The sequence below is a fragment of the Myotis brandtii genome, unplaced genomic scaffold, assembly GCF_000412655.1.
Source record: "Myotis brandtii unplaced genomic scaffold, ASM41265v1 scaffold796, whole genome shotgun sequence".
NCBI classification, from domain to species: domain Eukaryota; kingdom Metazoa; phylum Chordata; class Mammalia; order Chiroptera; family Vespertilionidae; genus Myotis; species Myotis brandtii.
The window spans coordinates 1,019,709-1,044,006 of record NW_005371207.1 but is presented as its reverse complement, the minus strand read 5'-3'; the positions used below and the strand labels follow the sequence as shown (position 1 = coordinate 1,044,006).

General features: G+C 50.3%; 1 protein-coding gene across 1 annotated transcript in view; it reads right to left on the bottom strand.

Annotated features, from left to right (window-relative positions):
* FARP1 (FERM, RhoGEF (ARHGEF) and pleckstrin domain protein 1 (chondrocyte-derived)) overlaps positions 1-24,298 on the bottom strand; it is a 277,196-nt gene that overhangs the window by 3,787 nt on the left and 249,111 nt on the right. Inside the window, exons 16-24 of the mRNA XM_005883626.2 lie at positions 19,967-20,048; positions 13,811-14,048; positions 10,132-10,262; positions 6,431-6,499; positions 6,117-6,206; positions 5,380-5,462; positions 5,191-5,303; positions 4,522-4,688; positions 42-149 (exon numbers count right to left, since the gene is read on the bottom strand). Coding sequence (XP_005883688.1) covers positions 42-149; positions 4,522-4,688; positions 5,191-5,303; positions 5,380-5,462; positions 6,117-6,206; positions 6,431-6,499; positions 10,132-10,262; positions 13,811-14,048; positions 19,967-20,048 — 1,081 coding nt within the window. The remainder of the gene's footprint in view (positions 1-41; positions 150-4,521; positions 4,689-5,190; positions 5,304-5,379; positions 5,463-6,116; positions 6,207-6,430; positions 6,500-10,131; positions 10,263-13,810; positions 14,049-19,966; positions 20,049-24,298) is intronic.

The following is a 24,298-nucleotide window of genomic DNA, read 5'->3' as shown; positions in this document are numbered from 1 at the left end:
TGGGCGGGGGTGGGGGTGGGGGGGGGGTTGGGGGCACATACCTGGTGTGACTTATAGAAGAACAGGCAGAAGTTTGTGAACACCACCCACAGCTTCTGCCACCCGTTGCTGTTTTTGAATTTCCTCAGCAGGTTCCCAGACAGCTGATTCTGAAAGACAAGTCGGCCTGTAAGGCGCACAGGTGGGGGCCCAGACACCTGGGCCTGGGGAAGGACCACAGAGGCTCCTCAGTCCAGGGGGGCTCCCTGAGACCGACTGACAATGGCCTTTCTCCCTGGTAGGTGGACCGCATGATGGGAGTAATTCTTTCTGTCACCTATTATGGGTTGAATTATGTCCCCATCTTCCCCAAAAGATGTGCTAACCCCAATACCTCAGAATGTGGCCTTGGAAATAGCGCCCTCACAGCTATAATTAAGAGGCAACTGTAAGGAAGCAAGGCAGGCCCTTAGTCCCCGTGGCTGACGTCCTTATGCGAGAGGAGAGGCGGACTGCAGTGATGGACGAGCCGAAGAACACATGGCCAGCAAACCACAGAAGGGAGAAGAGCAAGGAGGGATCCTCCCTTACAAGTGTTAGAGGGTGCTGGCCCTCTTGACACCTAGCTTTCCAGAGTCATGACACAAATCTCGCTGAGCCACCCCATTGGCAGCACCTTGTTATGGCAGCCACAGGGAGGGATCCAACACCCCTCAACCGGGAGCCCTCACTGAGCCCCCGCCAGCAGCTCCTGGCTGCCATCTAGTGGCCCAGGCAGAACACTGGCTTTTGGGAGAGGTGACCTCTCCCCAGGAGCTAAAGGAAGTGACTGGTAGAGACGAGCATTCCTGGGCGTGCTGGTAGCCCCTGTGGCCACACAGCACTGCTGTCAACTGCCAGGCAGCCAAGGCGACACCACGCGCAGAGGTGCACGTCCTCGCGGGCTCCCCAGCACCCCTCCGTCACCGGCTGTGAAGAGGACACTGAGGAGGCCATCCATTCCCAGGGAGACTCCCGAGGAGGAACATGGTGGATGGTCATGCTTGTGGATGTGACCGGGTTGTTTGTTCACTTACAGTGGTTACATGGCCATGTCTGCCACAATTAACAAGATGCGTAAAAAGTATTCTGAGTCTACTTCTATCCCTTTGGTACTTATATTTCACCCAATAAACATTTTAGAGTACCCATTTAAGTAAGGCGGGAGTTGAGACAAAAGGTTTAGATGTGTTTGCCCTCAAGTTGCTCACAGTCTGATGGGGAGACAGGACACAAGAAGTAGAGCCTGTCCTGTGGACTGGAGTCAGCTGAACCGAGGGGGATGCCACAGAGGGAGGGGGTGTCCTATCCCCATGTCTGGCTGCCACTCACCTACTGGCTGAAAGGCACAGAGAACTGGGGGAGGAGGGTGCCCTGGGTCCCAGCAGGTGATGGCACAACCAGAGTTGGGGATGTGGTGCTGCTGCAACATCACAGTGCATCACACAAGACGAGGAGGACAGCACACGTTCTTTTCCTTATAGTTCATGTGTTTATACTGAATCAAATTCCCCCAGATAGTCCGAAAGACCTCTCTCTCAGATGCCATTATCTGTGGAGCAAGCCAGCCCCACCGTGTGGTATACGCACTGGATTGAGGCAGGTTCAAGAGAACGCTCTACCTGCCACCACCTTCAATCCTTTCCGGAACACGCGAGGGTATAAACTCTGAGTAACAGCCTAGGTGCTCCTTAACCATTCCCACTGGCCTGGCCTCCCAAGGCCACCGAAACTGCCTCCAGTACGGTCTCTGAGGATGACTCTTAGGTCAGGACCAGTCTCCATCCTTGCCCCAGAGCAGCAGACACCCCCTTTCCTTGCTGTCTTTCACAGTGGCCTCCTCTCCCCTCTCCCCGGCTTCCAAACTGCTCAGTCCCTGTTGGGTGTAATGCATGTTCAAGTCCAAAGTCCTAATACCTGTGGAGGTGATCTTATTTGGAAACCAGGCCTTTGCAGATGTTAGCAAGTTAGGAGGAGGTCATTCTGGGGGGGGGGGGGGGTGTCCTAATTCCGATGACTATTGTCCTTATAAGGAGAAGACGACATTTTAACACAAGACATACAGCCATGCTGCCCAGTGAGACGGAGGTTGAGGTCAGAGTGATGAGGTCAGAGGGTTGCCGGTCATCACCAGAAGCCGAGAGGCGTGGAGCAGACCCTCCCCAGGGCCTCCAGCAGGAGCCGACATCTGCTCTGGGACCGCTGCCCTCCAGCAGGGTTAGAAGATACTCTGTGGCAGCCACAGACAGCTAAGTCCCCGCCACTGACTCTCCTCCAGCACCTTCCTTCCATCCTGAGCCTCACTGTATCCAGATCCCTCCCGGATCTCTGCCGCCTCCTAACGTCAGTCTTAAAATAACGTTGATCATCTCGCCTCTGATCCCTCCGAAGGCGAGGCTGCCTGCTGACCATCCCAGCCTCCTGTGAACCCCCAGTGCCCGCTGGCTTGACCAGACTTGTAGCTCATCTTTGTGGTGTCTCCAAACCTCCCCGTTACTCATTTCTACCCGTGCGAGTCCTACAGGAGACACCTGGGAGAGGGAGCAGAGAACCAGAAGGAAGGAGCTGCTTGCTTCCCTTTGCCGACGGCAGGGCCCGGGCCTAGAAGAGGGAAGCTCGCCTGTCAGTCGGGGTGGGGCGTGCATCTGGCACCCAAAGGAGCTCAGCATGGACATCAGGCTGAAGGCATGCGCCTGGGGAAGGGGGATCTGGCAAGGGAGGGGTGTTTGCAGTGACAGATGAGTCAATTCCGTGTGATTAACCTGCATTTTTGCCACCTTAAAACCACACCTAGGGGCTTGCTTTCATGCTCTATAGTTCTTGGCAAACTTCTCCAAGGGCCACATAGTAAATATTTGGGGCTTTTCAGGCCAAGAGGCAAAATCAAAGATATTTGCATTTGTAGTAGCCACTCAAAATAAAACCCGTTCTTGGCTCATGGGCTGTAAACAACCAGGGCTGGCAGGATTTGGCCCGGGGGCTGCAGTCCACTGACTCGGCTGCTAGACTCACCCGACCATATGGACGAAGGACTGCAGCTGTGTGGACGGCCACCCGGAAAGAGCTGGCCCGAGGAAGCGTCTCTGGGCCGCCCATGACCTACCTCCCTTGCGTATTTGCTGCATTCTTGAATGACCTATGTTTCGAGCCGAGAGGTCCCACGCTTTGACGATCCTGACTACACCTCACCTCTCGGAGGATGGTGTGGAGCAGGCAGAGACGAGCCCCCTCACGCGCTGCACTCCCACCAGCTGCACTGGACTAGGCTGGGTCTGATCAGGTGTTTTCCCACCAGACGGTCCCGGGTTCTTCCCCACACACCCCTTGCTGGAAAGATCCCTGTTCCCTGGAAGAAATCTCCAGCTGGCAAGCTTTGCAGGCAGACCCAGTGTGACTGGAGGGAGAAGCTGAGTACAGACTCAGAGGGCCTGTGGGAGGGAAGAGGCTGCCCGCGGGGGCGGAGAGGGATGTTCCCTGCAGCCCACGGGAGCCAGGCGCGGCTCGGGGAGCCTCAGTGGCCCCTTGAGGGTGTCTTCAAAAGCAGATCTGGGTTTTAGGACACTAGCAGGCAAACTCGAAGTCAGCAGCTCCACGGAGCTGTGAAGGTCACCTCCAGAAAACAACCTCAGAATCCCTGCAGACCACCGTCCGCCAGGGAATGTGTGACACTTCCCAATACTGTCAGTTCAAAGAGTGAACACATCGATGCTCCTGGCAGTCTCTCACGGGGCACTGTTTGGGCCAGGCTCTTTAGGAATTCAGAACTCTCAGGTTTTAGAAAGATAATCCTGTGCGTCTACCATATAGCAGCCCGGCAGCGGGGCCTGGGCGCCACCCAGAACCAGACATGGCGATTGTATGGTGAAACATGGCCATTCACACAAAACACGGTCCAAGCTTCTCAACCGCTCAGGCCAGGTTCTGCTGCCAGTGGGACCAGAGGAGAACTTGGCGGTTTCAGAGCTTGCTGGCTGTGGCGTTTTCTGAAAGGGTGGGGATTGTGGGCCTGGACTACAGGGTACTTGGGGAACGGGGTTTGGAGGACTCTGGAAGGTGCGGTCACAATCTGGGGGGCCCCACCACCAAAGCTAACTCAGGACAACTCCCAGAGCCCCCCGGGGAGGCTGTGCCACGGCCCTGGCTGGGGTCAGCCTTCTGACCCTTCTGCCTCCTCGCACCCGATTCAGGTGTGTGTGGGGTGGCTGCTCTAGGACGCGGCAACCTCGGCGCTGGGAGCTCTCCATCCGCCGGCACCGGGGCCGTTGCTCTGCCTTTGGCACGGACACATGGCTAAATGCACGACAGTCCCTGCCCCCAGCTGACTCCATGAGAGGAAAGAAAACGGGAGATGGAGATGGCCAGAGAACAAAAGCTGTGGGGACGAACAAAGGCCGAGAGACGCGGTCGGTCGCATTCACCTGAGAGGGCGAGCCGAATGCTCAAAGGATGAGTCATCCTTGTCCTTGCCCCCTCCCCCACCGACCCCAGGGTCACGGCCGGTACCTCCACGGCCACGCTGAAGTCCACCATGGAGACGCTGGTGTTGCGGTGCCAGCACACGTGCACCATGGTGTTGCCGCGGTGGGGGGCCTGGCGCTCCAGCGAGGTGCGGGAGGCGCTGAGGTCGTCCTCGGACTCCTGGTCGGCCACTGTGGCCTCATCGGGGGACTCTGTGGATGTGGCAAAAGGCAGTGCTTCTGATCTCTGCTGGCCAGAGGGGCCCTTTCCTGAGCCCTCCCGGGAGGGCTGGGGGCACTCAGTGATGGGGTCCCGGGTCCCCAGTGCAGCCACTGAGCAGGAAGTCACATTAGCAGCCACCTGCCTGTCAGGGTCCCACCCCGGGGGCCCCAGCACACCTGGGCACGGGGCCGCTGCTTGCCCAGCATGTGGATGGCCTGCTTCCTCTCCCTGGTCGGTCACATTCCGTATGACAAGCAGCGATGCTGGCCCAGAAAAGGTGCCTTCCCTGCTCTGCTCCCTCACTTTTAAGGATTCTTATATTTTTAGGAAATGGAATTTCCGTGATTTTTAGCTTTAAGTATGAATGCAGTCCACGGATCTGAGGCCCACGAGGTAAGGTGACTTTAAGTGCATGGGCTGCTCACCCTCTGTAAGCCCGAGCTGCCCGCCCCTCAGCTAATTCCTAGGGGCAGTGGGCCTCCCCACACTTACTGTTGTCAGGGGGGCTGCTGGCAAGGAACTCGGGAGTGGGACCGCTGCTCTTCTCTGCCAAGTCAATGGCCATCTGTATGTCCTCAACCCACTTCTCCATCTCGGACCGGGAGCTGAAGAAGAGACGGACGTCAGGTTTTCAGACCACAGCAGGTCGAAGGGTCCACAGGGAAGAGGGCCCCGTGTTACCTGGCGGCCACGATGATGGACTGCCGCTGGCCCCGCAGGGTGAGGCAGTGGGGCACGCCCCACTCGTCTTCACTTTTCTCGATCTGTGGGGTGAGCGTTCGGAACGTTACTACCAAGGAGCAAGCAAGACACTCAGTGCATTTTCAGATGTTCGCTGAAAGGGCCATGGCCCGGAGAAACAAGTCAGAAAATTAACCAGAAAGGGAAGAGAAAGATCAAAGGCACTGGATAGTTTCCGGTAGAGCTCAGACGCTGCCCTTCAGCCAATCACTGAGGAGAAAGTGGGTGTGTGCCAGGGAACAATCCTGTGCTGACTGGCCCGGCTGCACCTGCCAGCCCAGGGTCACAGAATACGGACACCTGTCCACTGGCACATCTTGGGGCTCCAGGACTCCACGTGGGTGGTGAGGACCGTCTCAGGGCCCCGGGGCCAGGCACAGCGCCGTGGGAGGCACGTTCACCCCACATGGCCACATCATCTTGCCTCTTCACTTAATTCCAGAAGCAGGACGCCCACGAACCCCACATGCAGAGGAGGAGCCAGGTCGCAGCACCTCTCCAGGGAGCCCGAACCAGTGAGGGTTCCCAAGGCACCTGGGATGCTCTCACTTCCTTGCCAAGTCCCTCCTTTTCCGTCCCCATGTCACCGTCACTGGCTCAGGCTCCCTTCGGCCAGGCACACAAACTGCAGGCAGCCCAGAGGGCGAGGCCCGGTTCCGTGCCGGGCTGGTACTCACGGTCATGCCGTAGAGCGGGAGCTGCCCGTGCACTTTAAACTGATTCGAGATCGTCAGTCCCCGGCTTGTGTACAGCAAGACGTCGTTGAACTAGAGGACAAGGACAGGTGCAGCTGAGATGCATGGGCTCCGTTTGAAACCAGAATGTGCAGAAAGTGTTTTCAAAATGCTGCATGACAATTCGTTGATCTCAACAACTCCAAGCTGAGCAGCAAAGCTGCTCCTCCTGCCTCCCAGGTGCCCCCCATGGGCAGCAGAGGCCTGGCCCTGTGGACCACGGACCATGGTGAGGACAAGCAGCTCTCACCACTCACCAGGAAAAACATGCGCTGCTGCAGCCCCTTCCCGGAGAGCTTGCTGAGGCTTCCCAGGCGGATGAATTCCTGCGGAGAAAGCAGATCTGGCTGGGAGCGTGCAAACCTGGGTCCACACAGAGACTCTGGCTTCCTCACACCATGGTCCCTTTCACGCTAAAAATCATAGCGATCACATTAACTGTACTGAATGCTGTGCTCCGCCTTCTCCTTCCCAGGAACCTGTTGGCAGGGACCATGGGCTCCACTAACAGAGAGGAAACGAGCTCTCGGGTCCAGTGGTGTGACCCTGGCTCACAGTCAGGCCTGTAATTATGCACTGGTCCCCCGGGGCCTGCAGGCTCCCCACTGCGGGAAAGGGAAAAGGGCCCGACCAGCTACAAACTGGCAGCAAGGGTCCAGAAGACAGACACGCCCCAGGAGAGCACTATGAACAGAGGAATCTTTCCCGTGACTTGAAACTCTGGTTCTCAGAAGCTAGTAACTGTTCTAGGATAACCGAGCAAGAAGCAAACGTATCTAAGGAACTCTTCCTCCTGAACTGAACTCTGAGAGGGTGTGAACCATGTGGGGCCACTTAACCCCCCTCCCTGCACCCCCCGCCCCAACACACACAACTCATTATTTTAATATCGTAGTAAAATACACATAAAATTTTCCACTTGTGTATTCGAGGTGTGCCTCCTGCCCAGGTCCAGACCTTTTCATCACCCAACGGGAATGCTGTGCCCAGTAAGAACCTCCCTTTTCCCTTCCCTCAGGCACACAATTCCCAGGCAGCCACCACTGGGGTTTTTTTGTTTTGTTTTTTTGTTTTTATAACTCTCTAGATTTGCCTAGTCTGGATAGTTCATATAAATTGAATTGATAATATGAGGCCACACTTTCCTCACGTAGTGTGGATCAGAGCTTCACTCCTTCCACAAATGTTCTGTGGCTGAACATTTCATCGTACGGACAGACCACATTTTGTTTATCCATTCACCTGTCGATGGGACATTGTGGTGGCTTCCCCTTTTGGCTAGCGAGAATAGTGCTGCCATGGACAGTTCTGTTCAAGTTTTTGTCTGAATACCTGTTCTCAATTCTTCTGGGTATATGCCCAGGCGTGGAATTGCTGGGTCATATGGGAATTCTGTTAACCTATTGAGGAACCGATAAACTGGTTTCCACAGCTCTGCTTTTAAAACGTAGTTACAAGTTCTTGTCTCTGTCCTCTTCCCTTGGATGTGGGTGGGCTGGTGACTGATTTGACCAATACAGTATGGAAGTGATGCCACGTGACCTGAGACTAGATCATAAAACTACACGTAGCCTCTACTATGTCCTTGGGAGCAGCTGCTCTTGGAGCCCGGAGGCGCACATAATCAGTAAGACTACCCTGGATCCAGGCTCATGAAACCCCTCATGGGCTCTCTGTGCAGTCCCAGCTGAGCCCAGCCTCCAGCCATCCCTGCCAGGTGTCAGCCTTGGACCCTCCAGACCAGCCCTATGTCAATGGGACCTCTGTCAATGCCGCATAGAGCAGAAGAGTCACCTGGCTGAGCCCTGACCAACTTCTGATTCACAAAACCATGGCACAGACTAAAAGGCTGCAGCCACTAATTATTGGAGTAGTGTGTCACATAACAAGATTCCTGGAACACCTGCCATGAGATATTTCTGTGTTCCCAGCATCATCTGAGCCAGGAATAGGGACTCAGCCAACTCATTGTGATTCCATAGACTTCTGCACAGCCTAACAACTCTTTGGTCCTTTATGATACATGAATCAAAGGCTATGTCTGCTAGTAATTTCACTGACTAGTTTTGGGGCTCAACAAAGTAACAGAATAAATACTTGCAGGGCCATAGGGTGGACATAAACAACATGATGTGAGGAAATGGTGTCTCGGGGACCACATTCAACACCGAAGGGCATCAGAGAATGAGAACAGTGACCCTAGCGTGCTGCTGTCACTCTTGTTTCCGCCTCACGTGTTTGTTGCCATTGGTTTTTATGTTTGTTTGTCTTTTTTGTTTTTTTGCTGTTGAAATGGATGATTAATACAATTTTAAAACATAAAAAGGCTATCAAGAATGCTGATGTTGCTAAGGGTGTGAAAGTGCTCACAAAATGACAATTACAGGCCATTGGAGAGGTAGAAAATGGTTGATGTGGATAAAGGGAAAGCAGTTCCCAGTGACAGCATTTCAGGGGCAGTGACGTGTGAAAAAGCGAAGATGCTACATCTGATCTCCTGAAAGATAACCTTGGAAGGAGTGCTGAAAGCGATTCGTTTAAGGCCAGTAGGGGCTGGTTCGATAAATTCTAAAAAAGAGATGTTTGTTTATAGATTAAACAGTACATTAGACATGTACTTTATATAAGAAAGGTTAAAACGGAATCATTTGGGGGTCTGGAATGAATGAATTCAACTTACATTATTTTTAATGGGGAAAAATGATTGGGTTTTCAAACAAATAGCTTCTCGAACAGCTATTTGTCTGAAAGGAATTAAGCTCGAGAACCGAGGTTCCACTGTACACAGGTGTGTTCCTGCATCTTCCCTAAGCTGCAGGGGTTTAAAGTTTCCAGGGCAGCTACCTGTCAGATGCGACTGCAAGCCCCGGGCGTAATGGAAACTTGTGTGAAGGTAAAGGCCGGTGTGCAGAGGCTAAAATTCCCTTCTGAGCCTGGGTGATGGAGAGTTCAGTCGGGGAGCTGTAGGAGAAAGAGCTCATGGATTTGGTGAGATGTACCACCTGGCGAATAGTTTGGATTCTTGGGAAGAGAAGTGGAAAAAGGCAGGCTGTGCTGTATCCTGAACATTCCCCTGGGTCTGGAGGAAGCGTGTCTGTGCCCCGAGGCTGCTTCACCCTGCACAGCCTGCATCTCATGAAGGGCTGCTGGGCGAGGCCACCGCGCAAGTGAAGCGGCAGCTCTCCCAGAATCAGGCTGTGGCTCAAATGTCATTTTAATTCCTAGTTAAAATTACATTATGTACAGAAAAGTGTATCTTTTTTTCCCCAAATATTTTTTTAAATATATTTTATTGATTTTTTTACAGAGAGGAAGGGAAAGGGATAGAGAGTTAGAAACATCTATGAGAGAGAAGCATCGATCAGCTGCCTCCTGCACACCCCCTACTGGGGATGTGCCCGCAACCAAGGTACATGCCCTTGACTGGAATTGAACCCGGGACCCTTGAGTCCGCAGGCCGACGCTCTATCCACTGAGCCAAACCAGTTAGGGCAGAAAAGTGTATCTTTTAAAAATAGTTTCCATACTTACATGGGAATTGATAGCATGATTTCATGCACTAGCCTTTCCTCTGCCTTTGCTAGCACTATTTTACCCAATTAAACATTTTTATCTTCCATTTTCACTTACCTACATTTTAATACACAAAATAAGCTATCTCAAATCATCTTAGAACATGGCAGGGGAAAAAAAGGAAATTAACACATCAACTGAAAAGGAGAAAAAGCAGAATACTTCATCTACTTCATAAAGGCTTGCTTTTATCTCCTTCTAACACGAAATTTCCGAATGTGATATTCAAGGTTTCCCCCCCAATTATCCCCGGGTGGAAGGAAGCCACTTCAGAAGGACGACATTTTAACTTGGAGTATCTGTATTCAAACCGTGCAAATGTAAGTCACTTAAGTGCCGCTTTACTGGCTTGGCCTCCAATGCATGAGAGGGTGCAGCTGCTTACCCTTCCTGGAATCACAAGATTGTCGACGCCAATCAAGTCTTTCTTCAGTTCGTGCAGCTTCTGGAAGTTCTCCATCTTGATCATCGTGCCGTGGAGCTGGGCCACCATCTCCGTGATCTCCGCCAGCGCCGCTAATGAAACACGGACACGCAGCATTAGCGGCAGACGAGGGTTTTCCCCTCCAACGTCTTTAAGCTCAACTCTGCAGGGCAATGCTATCCCGCCATGGCTGAGCTATCTTGGATGCTGTCCTTCCAGGGCAGCGGTTCTCAACCTGTGGGTCGCGACCCCTTTGGGGGTCGAACGACCCTTTCACAGGGGTCGCCTAAGACCATCGGAAAACACATATATAATTACATATTGTTTTTGTGATTAATCACTATGCTTTAATTATGTTCAATTTGTAACAATGAAAATACATCCTGCATATCAGATATTTACATGACGATTCATAACAGTAGCAAAATTACAGTTACGAAGTAGCAACGAAAATAACTTTATGGTTGGGGGTCACCACAACATGAGGAACTGTACTAAAGGGTCGCGGCATTAGGAAGGTTGAGAACCACTGTTCTAGGGAAAACACCGCTCTGTCTCACAAATAAACACCGAGTGCTTTGCTTTACTTTGTATTGATTTGCTTTGCCTGAGTTTCCCAAAAGCCGTGTGAAAATGTAATTGACCCCTTCATCGCTGCATGGAGTACAGCTGGCCTCCAGTGAGAACTGCTTATTGGCCCAGAGGGGAAGCTGCAGGGGAACAGGGTGCCTAGAATTCTGTCCCCAGGGCAGCAATTTTTTACCCCCTTCTCTGGAAAGAACAGAGAACAGAGGCCACAGGACAACCTGGGCAAAAGAGGGATCTTTCTGGGAGAGAGTCTATCGATAGTGCAACTTCTGAGTAATGACCATTCATTCCAGCACCCCCAGGATTACCTTCTGCAGGAGTCATACCGTTTACCAAGATGGTGGCCAAGAACAACTGCAAAACGAAACTTTATTTTGCAATATGGGCACATCTCCCCTACACGGGCAGGCATCCAACATGTACAAGGGACTGATGCGCTATTAGCATGAGTTTGGGTGGCATGCAAAGCCACCGCAGCTGAGCATTCACGTGTTTTTGTCAAGAAAGCAAGAAATACTTGCCAACTGAACTTCAGGCATCAGAAAATGAAGCACTTCAACATTGCAAGGGGAGCATTTCGTTTTCCTGCCTTCTCCCTGGGGATGCCAATTAAATGCTTCCTAGCTAATCACAGAATGCTGTCTAAGCCACAGTGACAGACCCCAAGGCTTGCTCAATCTTCAGACATTACCAGCCAATTTAGCCCCATGAACAGTTACTGGGCACCAAATGCTCAGTGGGGCGGGGGTGCAGGCCTCTGAGAGGAAGGAGACGGCACCGGGTCCCGCGGGGCTCACGGTGCAGCGTCCTGGGAACAGCTCTCGGCACTCCCCATCCCCGACGTCCAGGAGCTGTATGTTGAGGTATAGTTTGAATTCCCCAGCCGTTTTACTGTGATGCCACCATCTGAATGAAGCTACATAACAAATGCTCTTTCCATTGAATTGTCGAAGACAGACTTTTCTCGCTGGGGGCTGTATAGTACAATGCAATCTGGGCGAGTCAGCCAAGGATAGCACATGGGAAATGAAAGACGAAAGACGTCTCCCGCCCTCCTGGGCGATACAGCTGCACAGCTCCGAGTGCTCAGGGCCACAGTGGCTTTGGGTCATCCTGTGCAGATACGACAGAACGAGGCAGGTGGGCGGAGAAGGTCATTCAGGCTCATGGCCAGGCAGGAACCGAGGCTTAAAGGAGCAGCATTGTGCAGGGAGGGACAAGGAGGTGGGAGCAGGGACTCCAGGCAGAGGAACAGAACATGCCAAGGCATGAGGCACCACGGTTTGTCTGAAAGACTGACAGTCTACAGCAAAGCAAAACCACGTCACAAGCCATGCTTATTCCCCTTCTGTGAACTGCCAGTGTCTTCACTGTTTTGCTCAGTCTCCACTTGGGCTGTCCTTTTAAAAACTAATTTGTAGCATCTTCAGTAAATTCTAGATACCAACAGTGAGTTTTCTAGAACAAGCCCCCTATCACCATTCCCCTCCTTAAAACCTTTCCCGTCTTCCCTTTATTCTTAGGTTGAGGTCTGCTAGGGTTTATGAGACCCCACGAGACCTGGTCTCTGCTTACTTTTCCAGCCTCATTTCTGCTGCTCTCCCTCTGCAGTCCACACAGAACTTCTATCTAGAATGTTCCATAGTCTCTGTCCCCTTTGGACCTCTGTACGTGCAGGTCCCAACTCTCTGCTGCACACTCTGCCCTCATCCAAGAAAACTCCTACTTACACGCTAGCCCTAAGCTTAGCTGCCCTTCCCTCAGCCAGCCCCCACTGAGCCTGGAAGGCCACCCTACGGCACCGGGCACTTCCCCCTCACGGGTCAGCCACTGCCCAGGTCCCCCCTCTGTGCCGCGAGTGCGTTCCATGAGTAGGGCCCACACCCGCTCCTCTTTCCAATATACCGAGTACTCAGCAGGTGCCCAGAGCTTATCTGCTGCAGGAGATGGGTCGGTGGCCTGAGAGAACTGAATATCACCCAGTTTTTATGCAAAGAAGAGATGCACTTAGAAAATGAGGATACAGGTGACTTGAGAGATGGGAGGTATTTTTATAATATTTTAGGTGAGAGATACAGGCCTTGACATACTAGGGGGTGAGTAAATTCATGTAATTGTCAACAGCCACCAGCCCAGCTGGGGAGTAGAGGGGGCACAGCATCAGACCTCAGGGCCCTGGCCCTTGAGGGGCTGATGGTTCAGGCATTAACAGACCACATATCACATGAGACAAACGACCTAGGTTCAAAGAGGCGATGCGTGGCCCGGGAAGAGAGCACGGTCTGGAATACCAGCTCTGACCTTTACTCACTGAGTGACAAGTCCCTTACCTCCTCTGAGCCTCGGTCTTCTTATCTATAAAATGGGATCGCAACACTTATTTCATGGGGTTGCTAAAGAAGTAAAGGTGTTAACATAGTAAGATCCCTGGCACAGCACCTGGCCCAGGAGCTGAGCGAGGGACAGTAATATCATGAGACAGTAGGGTAGGATGGTCAAGAACGTGGGTCCTGGGTTTAGGTTACAAGCCATTTACTTTCCAGCTCTGTGACTCTGGGCAGGTTCCTTGACCTCTCTGGTCTCAGTAGCCTCTCCATCCCCTATGTAAAATGAACTCACCCTGCCTTGGGTGAAATGCTTAGTGAAGTCACTGGCACATTAGAAATGCCCAGCAGCAACGAGCACTATTTATTACAAGCCATTTTCCGCGGCCAGTCCAAGGAGCGAGTGATGCGTTTGAACTGTGTAAGGAGGGGAGGGGTTCCCGGAGGGGGCTGACTCTCAGTGTAGCGCCTCCAGGGTTCTCCGCACCAAACCACCCAGGATCAAGGGAGGAAACACGTGCAAAGGCGGAAGGGAGAGAGAGTTCTTAGCGACCCTGACTTTCTTTATGGAAAGAGATAAGAGGTAATATTTGACCAGGTACTAGAAAGCGGTGCCTGCCCCGTGGGACTAGGAAAACCTGGGACACAGCCACAGAGCTCTGCCCCAGGAGCTCTGCCCCGAGGAGCGCCCCCCGCGGGGCGGGTCCAGCGGTGCCTGCCCTGCTCACCTCGGCAGTCCCTGAAGTCGGCCTCGTTGGGCGGGTTGTCTTTGCACAGCCGCTCCAGGACCTGCTTGTAGTGCATGAGCCGGTGCAGCGGGCGCAGGAGGAAGGTGTTGAGCGGCAGGTAGCACACCTTCTGCAGCTCGAAGTCTCTGCACAAGCTCTCCAGCCGCCGGGAGCTCCGGATGCCGGTCTCCAGCGCCTCCAGAGCCTCGCCGTGCTTCCACAGGTGCGCAGCCAGTGGCTGTCGGGGCCGAGAGACAAGTGGGGAGGGTCCTGCTCAGTGGAACTGCATGTGCACGCGGCCCGCCCACCGGCCTTCGGAAATGAGGATCACCTCCGCTGTCCTTCATTTCATCAAATCTCACGTTTCAAATTTCATGGTTTATTTCATTATACTAAGTTCTTGGGACGAAATAAAAAGCTCTATGAAAGCATTGAGCAGCTTAACATAGACAGGGTTTATGCAACAGGAGACATATTAGAAGTGTACATGTTCCTTTAAAAATAAGACGGGCAAAACTGAGCTCCTTCAGGGGCCTGTGGCTTCCCTCCACAGGCCACAGGATGACAGACAGCCCGGGCCACTCAGTACACGTCACACAGTGACAAATACGTATTCCCGACGGACTCCTCCGGCTGCCCATGCAGTGAGTGAGTACGTGCCGCAGCCACCTGCTCTGCGAGTTCCAGGGAGCGAGGAGGGTTAGGCATGCTCCCTACTCCTCTGGGGTCTGAGCCAGTTGCTCAGGACAGAAAACGCTGGAGACCATTCTGGATTCCCTCATTTTTTCAATCCTTCACCAAGTCCTACCAGTTCTACCTCCTCAGACCATCAAACCTATGCCTGTCTTCATCCCCATGGTTTCAGGCCTGTGCCGCCCACCACTGTACTGGTGTCTCCACTGGAACCTCTGCCACCACTCCTCACCCTTCCACCTTATCGCACATCAGCCACCAACACGAACTTCCTACAATTAAACTGAGCACATCGCCTCTTGCTTGGACACAAGAGCTCCCATCATCTTGGGACAACCCCCGAGTCTGCAGCAGGTGCGCAGTGCTCTTAGGATGCAGTCCCTCCCACCCTCCATCGTCATCTCTTGCTACTCACCCTGGGCTGCCCACTGAGCAGCCTGCACCGTCCACTGAGCAGCCTGCATTTGATGGGCCAGAGCCTCTGCATATGACACGCCCCCACCCCCTCGCCCGCCTCACCCTTCAGGGTTAGCTCTGGGGCCTTCCCTGATCTCCAGGCTCAGTAATGACTTGGCTATCCTCCTGTACTTAATGCTGTTTGTCCATCTAAGCCAGCGGTTCTCAACCTGTGGGTCGCGACCCCTTTGGGGGTCGAACGACCCTTTCACAGGGGTCGCCTAAGACCATCTTGCATATCAGATATTTACATTACGATTCATAATAGTAGCAAAATTACAGTTATGAAGTAGCAATGAAAATAATTTTATGGTTGGGTCACAACATGAGGAACTGTATTTAAAGAGCCAGAAAGTTGAGAACCACTGATCTAAGCCCTTATCACTACCCTCCCCTGTACAGTTTATTTTGTGACTTCTTAAAAAAATATAGATTCAGAGGAAATTGCAAAGAAATGCACAGGGGAATCCTATAGGCCTTCGTCTGGCCTTCCGAATGTAACACCTTGCATAACAATAGCACAATAGTGCAACCAGGAAACTGACACTGGTACAACCCTCAGGGTTTATTTGGATTCCACCAGTTATACATGCCTTCACTTGTGTGTGCAGGTGCACGTATATGTGTGCGTGTGTGTGCATGCATGTAGTTCAATGCAATGCTATCACATGGGCAGTCCTGTTTGACTTTGAGAGAGTGTATGTCATGTCGCCACCTCCTCAAGGCCTGATATACACAGTAGGTCTCAGTAAATGTCTGTGGCCTGCAAGCATTACTGGACAAACGGACCAATGCATGCAGCAGCTGAGGCAGGAGTCCTGCAAGGGTTGAGTGCGTGAAGAGGTGAGCGCACGGTCTCTGGAACGCGGAGTAGAATCGGAAGAACGGTGAGAAGGGGTCTGGAAAGACTGTCCAGGGCTAGAGTGTGAGGGCTTTCTCACCAGGTTTAGGGTTTGGACTGTATCCTCCCAACCGCAGAGAGACAAGGAGGGTTGTGAGCCCCGTCAGTCTGGCTGTAATATAAATGCTGGTATAAAGGCTCAGTGGGAGGCAAGGAGACTCATGAGGAAGCTGGGCGAGTCATTGGGGAAAGAGAAAAGAGCCAGGAAGGAGTAATGTGGCAGGAGCTTAAGAAGCAGACGGGTCAGGAGGTGGAGGCCTGGGGAGATACACAACCCAGCCTGGGTGGTGGGTGAAGGGTCAAGGTGAAAGGCGAGGACCTCCTTTCTTTGTGTTGAAGTGCCTTCGTGCACATGGGCAGATGTTTCCAGTGGAAGGTCACTGCGTGGGCCAAAGGTCACGATTTGGCTCTCTCTGGCTTTCGGGTGGGGACTGGAGCCCCGCCCAGCTCCCTCAGTCCTGTGCAGAGGGTCTGGGAACAGCCGGAGGTAAGGGCCGCATCCCTGCTGAGCCTCTGAGGCTGTAGATAAACACATAGGTTGGAATGGGAAAGACAGCGCAAGCAGGAGATCACCTTAACGCTGGGGACAACAGTGCTACCCTGGGCTTCGGCATCTTCTGCTGCTCCCTTCCACACATCATAAAAATTCCTTACAACCAACAATAACAACCACAATAATTTAAGGCTGTGCAGTGATTTCAGCTCTGTGACATTCTGGAAAAGACCAAACTCTGCAGACAGTTAAAGGTGGGTGGTGCCAGGGGTGCAGAGGTGAGGGGTGAACGGGGGGAGCACAGAGGACTTGTAGGCCGTGAAACTCCTGCATGACACTGTCACAGTGGGTACGTGACATTATGCACTCGGCAAAATCCGTGGAATGTACAACACAAAGAGTGTATCCTAATGTAAACTATGGATTTAATTAATAATAACTGGTCAATATTGGTTCATCAGTTGTAACAAGTTTGCCCCACAACATGTACTAGTAAAAGGGGAGACTGTGTGTGAGCGTGTGCGCGTGCGCGACGGTGGTGAGAATATAGAATTATTATATATTATAGTTATTATATAATACATATTAAATTTTTAAAAACTAACATGGGGAGTGAAAAGATGTCTGTTACTATTACATCTGAGTTTTGTACGTCAACCTCACTTGTGACATTAATAATACCATAGTTATAGAACACCCTAGATACTTTTTTTTTGCATGGACTTTTGCAATCCCGATCACTTCCATGGCCTCTCTCTGATATTGCCTAAAGAGAGGAGTGTGGCTTTTCGAACCCCTTGAAAAAGAAAGCTATATCTCAGGGTCTGTTAAATCATCTTTTTTGTTGCTGTTAATCCTTACCTGGGGACATTTTTTCCATTGATTTTACAGAGAATGGAAGAGAGAGGGAGAGACAGAGAGAAACATCAATGTCAATGTGAGAGACACATAGATTGGTTGCCTGTTGCACGTGCCCAAACTAGGGTCGGGGATCAAGCCTGCAAGCGAGGTGCATGCCCTTGACTGGAATCAAACCCATGACCTTTCATTCCATGGGCCAATGTCCTAACCAATAAGCCCAACCAGCAAAGGGCAACCTGGGGACGGTCCCCGAGGGCTGTGGAATGAACGGCCGGTCTCCACTGCTGTCCCCAGAGGCCCAGGGCGGAGTCCCAGCCTCCGTGAAGGGAGTACGCGTGGGCTTATAATCTCAGATGAAGGGAACACACTGTGAGAAAAGGCAAAAGTCCCAACTGGGCCGAGGGAAAGCGCAGAACCTGGGAGAAGAGGCTTCCTACAAGAAAATAATTGGGAGGCACAACAGCAACAAAAACATGTCACAGAAGAGAACAAACCGGGTAGAGAAAAGGCAAAAGTCCCAACTGGGCCGAGGGAAAGCACAGAACCTGGGAGAAGAGGCTTCCTACTAGAAAATAATTGGGAGGCACAACAGCAACAGAAACACGTCACAGAAGAGAACAAACGTGTGTTTTTAATGAGCGACACAAGCAGCCTGAAAAGGCTGTGCAGTGATTTCAGCTCTGTGACATTCTGGAAAAGACCAAACTCTGCAGACAGTTAAAGGTGGGTGGTGCCAGGGGTGCAGAGGTGAGGGGTGAACGGGGGGAGCACAGAGGACTTGTAGGCCGTGAAACTCCTGCATGACACTGTCACAGTGGGTACGTGACATTATGCACTCGGCAAAATCCGTGGAATGTACAACACAAAGAGTGTATCCTAATGTAAACTATGGATTTAATTAATAATAACTGGTCAATATTGGTTCATCAGTTGTAACAAGTTTGCCCCACAACATGTACTAGTAAAAGGGGAGACTGTGTGTGAGCGTGTGCGCGTGCGCGACGGTGGTGAGAATATAGAATTATTATATATTATAGTTATTATATAATACATATTAAATTTTTAAAAACTAACATGGGGAGTGAAAAGATGTCTGTTACTATTACATCTGAGTTTTGTACGTCAACCTCACTTGTGACATTAATAATACCATAGTTATAGAACACCCTAGATACTTTTTTTTTGCATGGACTTTTGCAATCCCGATCACTTCCATGGCCTCTCTCTGATATTGCCTAAAGAGAGGAGTGTGGCTTTTCGAACCCCTTGAAAAAGAAAGCTCTATCTCAGGGTCTGTTAAATCATCTTTTTTGTTGCTGTTAATCCTTACCTGGGGACATTTTTCCCATTGATTTTACAGAGAATGGAAGAGAGAGGGAGAGACAGAGAGAAACATCAATGTGAGAGACACATTGATTGGTTGCCTGTTGCACGTGCCCCAACTAGGGTCGGGGATCAAGCCTGCAAGCGAGGTGCGTGCCCTTGACTGGAATCAAACCCATGACCTTTCAGTCCTTGGGCCAACGTCCTAACCAATAAGCCCAACCAGCAAAGGGCAAGTAAATATCTTGATCTTTAAGAGAAACAGGAAATCTCCTGAGAAGCTTTAGATCCTATCTTTTCTGTGCCCTGCATCCCCTCCCCCACAAACCCTCCCCTCATCCTATCTCATGAGATTATATAATTCTGAAGGGAAAACACTGAACTATAAATAATTTAGTCAGATTTTGGGGGCATTAATACAGTAACTTTTATTCTATGAGTGCCTTATATGCAGGAGCTCCTCAGCTAGTACCGGTTGGATGGATAGATGGACAGACGAATGGTTGGACAGACTGAAATGGTGAAAGTATCAGCAACCTGCCTTCTCCTGGGGGTTGGCAGCTTGCTCTGGGCAGTTCTTAGTTAAGGTTGTTAGACAGGCTCTGGGCAGCCACAATACAGGACGTAGATGTATTTGTATTCAAAAGATAAATTGTATAAATTAAAATATTCTATGTTAAAGGAATTATTCATGGATTAAAATGAAAATGCAAAAATGAAAGTTTCAGATATAAGAGATTGGGCTGATTTCAAAAAACGAGGCAGAATATTGACTCAATATGCACTGACTTCTTCGGGCAAGTTTTCACTCTTCTGCATCACTGTGGATACTGCTGGATGGCTACAGATATATCTGCCTTGTACACTGACTGTTTAAAGTCACAGATTTGACTGGAATTGCTGCGCAGCTTTGAAACCAGTATTTTTGTCAAGCTTACAAAGCCAAAACAATTGACAAAAAATGAAATGTTCAGTCAATCAAAGCTTTGTTTACACAATTTTTAAAAAATCTTGTCTTTAAAAAAAATAATTTTTGTTTTTTTAGAGAGAGAGGAAGTGAGAGGAGAGAGAGAGACAGAGAAACAACCATTCATTGCCTCCCACATGTGCTCTGACTGGGGACTGAACCTGAACTTTCACTGTACAGGACGACACTCCAACCACTGCACCACGTCGGCCAGGGCTACACAGCTTTGAATGACCTGCTTGCTAAAAATACCTGTTGTCTCGGTTATGACACAGAGCTTTTGTACAAAAGTGCTTCTTCCCCCAAAGTGACTGGATTTTCTGTTATGCTCCAAAATGAAATGATCCAGAAAGGCTAGAGGAGTTTACACCCCACTTTGTGGTAGGCATGGATGGTCACACCAGGCACCGCGTGTTCGTGGAAAGGCTTACGGAGGGCTGCCCCGCCCCCAAAGCAGCTCACCTTCATGGCCTGAACGTTCTTCAGCATGACGTCCCCGATTCTTTGGTAATCTCCTCGGATGTGGGCGTTTGAGCGGCCTTCCCTGGAGGCAGAGACAAGGCATTGGAAACCAAAGGGTGAGCACTGAAAACATAACTGGAAAACGTCCAAGCCCTAGGTCACAACATATCAAAATTGAGGTCTTCCTTCCCCATTGCCTATTTCTACCTCTTCCTGCTCTGGGTGCCTCAGCATCAGCGCGGGCAGGAAGCTGTGCAATGACCCCAGTCATTCTGCAGACAGTGAATTCCATTTACACTTTGAAAGACACGGGGCAGACCATTTTCTGACCATTTTAATTTGGTCTCATTTTACATTTTCTTCCCTGCCATCCACACATGTTAGTGTCACTGGAACAGCACAGAGATCGCGGTGGTAACAAGCTCAAGAAACCAAGTCCACCCCACAATGGGGACTAACAGACTTGTAAGAAGCAAGACTTAGGCTCAAAAATCAAGGCTCCTGCTCCCAAGAGCCCTTAGCATGAAGCATGCACGGAACTGTGTGAAAAGCCCTCGGGAAGAGAAAAGCATAAATGAGAACGTGCAGGAGACCCACGCGTGGAGGTGAGAATGGGAAAATGATCCAGAAGAAGGGAAGGTGAGGGTCCCAGGTACAGAGGTGGGGAGGGGAGGGACCAAGGTCCCCCAGACGTGCTGGGTGGGCATTCAGCAAGTATTTGGGTATATATTCATATTCCTTATAGTTTAGTTGATACCCCAAGAGCCCTTAGCATGAAGCATGCACGGAACTGTGTGAAAAGCCCTCGGGAAGAGAAAAGCATAAATGAGAACGTGCAGGAGACCCACGTGTGGAGGTGAGAATGGGAAAATGATCCAGAAGAAGGGAAGGTGAGGGTCCCAGGTACAGAGGCAGGGAGGGGAGGGACCAAGGTCCCCAGACGTGCTGGGTGGGCATTTTCAGCAAGTATTTGGTTATAGATTCATATTCCTTATAGTTTAGTTGATATTGATAATCCAGAGACTTAAATAGCAGAGAAAAAAGTAATAATAACAATAGCTAGTGCTTACTGAGCACGTCCACCATGATCACAGTAATGCTGGCCTCATAAAGTGAGTTTGGAAGTGTTCCCTACTCTTCTATTTTTGGAGGACAGATTTAGAAGATATAGTATTAATTCTCAATTTAATGTTTGGTAGAATTCACCAGTCAAGCTACTGTCCAGTATTTCTGTTTATAGGCAAGAAAAATAGTTATGTTAAATGTTGTTTCCAGTAAATTTTCTCCAAAGCACTGCGACACAAGTCACTGGAGATCAGGTGGATAATTCTACTTTGTCTTAATGCTTTTAGCGTAGTAAGTCTTTTTTTTTAATACTTTCATTATCAATAACGTTTCTCTGTTCTCTTAAATTATGATATATCCTGGTAGATTTTGTAGACGGTCCATAAATAAGTTTCTGGAAGAGGCCTATGAAAATGTCTAGACATATGGAATCTTAGTGGCAAACAGATTGTAATAAAAGAGGGCGTCACACATCCTCACTGTTTCCACCCTATATATACACGCAAGTGTATTAATACCTACATTTATACATGAACTATTCTGACTTTCTAAAGAATAAGAGAAAAATAAGCTATCTGAAACTATATGAAAATACATCCCCAAATTCCTAACAGGTTTTGTAACACCACACATTCTCATTCTTTTCATAATAGTAGCTGTCCTCACTACTTCTCACAAAGTTCTTTCAAAGTTCAAGTGAAATAGCAAACGTAAGTGTCATTGCTTTCTATAGGGGAAAACAAAAACTGTAGAACTCATAGCACTAAAGCTCTGCCTCCATAATTCATACTGACAGCACAAACCAAGGTATGCAAAGCATTGTTCACTTGGAATAGCTTTACAGCTCTATTTACTAGTAAAACATGACAAAAGGCTGGAACCTGAGCATTGAGTCTTTAACCAAGAGTAGGTATCAAGAGCAAAAAACTGTCCTGTGTCAGTTTTTCTATTGATTGGGTGACATAAATTTACTAACACATTCAACACAAGATAGCTTTTGAGCACAATATGTTAGGGCAGTGGTCGGCAAACTCATTAGTCAACAGAGCCAAATATCAACAGTACAATGATTGAAATTTCTTTTGAGAGCCAAATTTTTTAAACTTAAACTATATAGGTAGGTACATTGTTATTAACTTAATTAGGGTACTCCTAAGGCTTAGGAAGAGCCACACTCAAGGGGCCAAAAAGCCACATGTGGCTCGCGAGCCGCAGTTTGCCGACCACGGACCTAAACCATCGAGGCATCACCACTCCGGTCCCTGGCCAACCTCTCTGGGCTAGTTGGCCCCAAAGCTCCTGGTTCTCTGTTCTTTAGCTTCCGGAAGCCTCTTTCCAGGCCCCCGGACTCCTCTGTAGGTCAGTTCTGCAGCGTCTTTGGCAACCCCTCCTCCTCAGGCTATCTGGGTTCTTCGGTGGTTATCTTCTCTCTTCACTTCTACTTCCTTATGCCATCCTCCTATGCCACATGGTTTCAATTCACTTTGCACCTACTGATCCAAGTGCTATATTTCTTACACCTCCCAGAAGGTTCTACATGCAGGACCCCACAGGGATCTCAAACTCAACAGGCTCCACAGAGTTAATTATCTTGTTGTCTCCAATCCTCTTCCTGCATTTTCTTCCTTAATGATGTACCTGTTCTGCCCCCATCTCAAGCTAGAAATCTCAATTATCCTCACTCCTCTGTGTCTCGCATCCACACCCATCGAGTCAAATTCTACCCCTGAATGGAGAATGCTCCTGACGCAGACTCCCCTTTGCTGTGGAGACAGTCCTCAGCCCATTGCTCATCACCGCACAGTGTCCCACCCCATCGGCTGCAGGGTTGAGGGACCTCTGGATTTTGGGCAAATACTGGTAGTTATTCATCCAATTGCTATGGAGAAGTTAATTGTTTGGCCATTCTGTTGATCCTGATGTGTGACTGGGTTTGTTGAGAATTTGCTGGGAGAAGAAAGGAGCTCTAGCCCGGAGCGGCGGCTTCCTGCTGTTTATAGCCACCGGCCCCTGCACCTGCCCATCATCACACAGCTTCTAGGAGCTGGAAGGTTCTCCTTCCTTCTCCCCACTGCCCCCCTCCACTTCCCCCACGCCTGAACAACTAAAGAGGACCCAGCAACTGAGCCAGATGACTTGATTTTGAATTAATACCACACATCAATCAAAGGAAGCAAGACACAATTTAGACTTGGTTTGTGGGAATGCAGCTATTATCTGGGACTTAGGTAGGCGACCCCTGAACTTTCAAATGGGCATGCCATTTGACAACGCACATAAGATTGTTAGTTTGAAGGACGTCATTTAGGTATTTTAGTGACAGTCGTGTGGATTGGGTGGGCAAGGGGGGAAACGGGGGTCTCCGGCTTCCAGGAATAACGAGCAATTTACTCCCTTGCACAGATAACGCCAGGCCCGAGGGAAAACGAAGTGCTGGCATGCAGACACAGGCGAGGGACCGAGAGCAGGGGTGGAAGCCAAACTTCCCTGACTTCACTTCCTTTCTTCTTTTGCCAAGAATTTATCAAAAGAAAATGTTCTGATGTTAAAACCCTAAACCGAAGGGGACATTCTTCCTGCACAGGCTTGCTAGCAGAACCCTATCTGTTTCTCTAAGTCTGTAGCATCTTTCATTTTAGAAACTGCTCTGGGTCAGTATCACCAGTCCCGTGTTGCAGGGAAGACCGATATCAGCGGGCTGGGCCTGTGAAGTTAATGCAGCTGGTGCAGGCCCGCCCGCCCCTCCCCTCCTCTCTGCAGCACACGCACGTCCCAGCCCTGCAAGGCTCAGCATCCGAGCCAGGCCATGGGAAAGGGGACGAAGCCCGAAGCTCCTGCTGCCTCCAATAGCAATTCCATCATGTTTCTACTTCCTCTACATGTTAAAGCCACCAAACCCACAAGCCCAAAGCATGTGCTTGATTGTGAAGAGCTAAAAGGTCATGTTCTTATCGGGAACATGAAAAAGTAATTACAACTCTTCCGGAACATCCCCCGGATGTAACCTCACAAGAAAAGGGCCCTTGTTTAGAAGGCAGGGCCACATACTTGCTGTGTGTGTAATTACCGCACGGCAACAAAGCTGAAAATTCTTTTGACAATTTCACTTTGGAAACCCATGTACCGAGTAGCCTCCCAGATGCTACATTCTGACTCCTCACCATGACTCATGCACTCCCAGGATCAACAGCATGTGGTCTCAGCACAGGGCTGAAAACAGATACACGCACAGCCCCCGCCCCCCCCCCCCGCCCCCCCCCCCCCCCC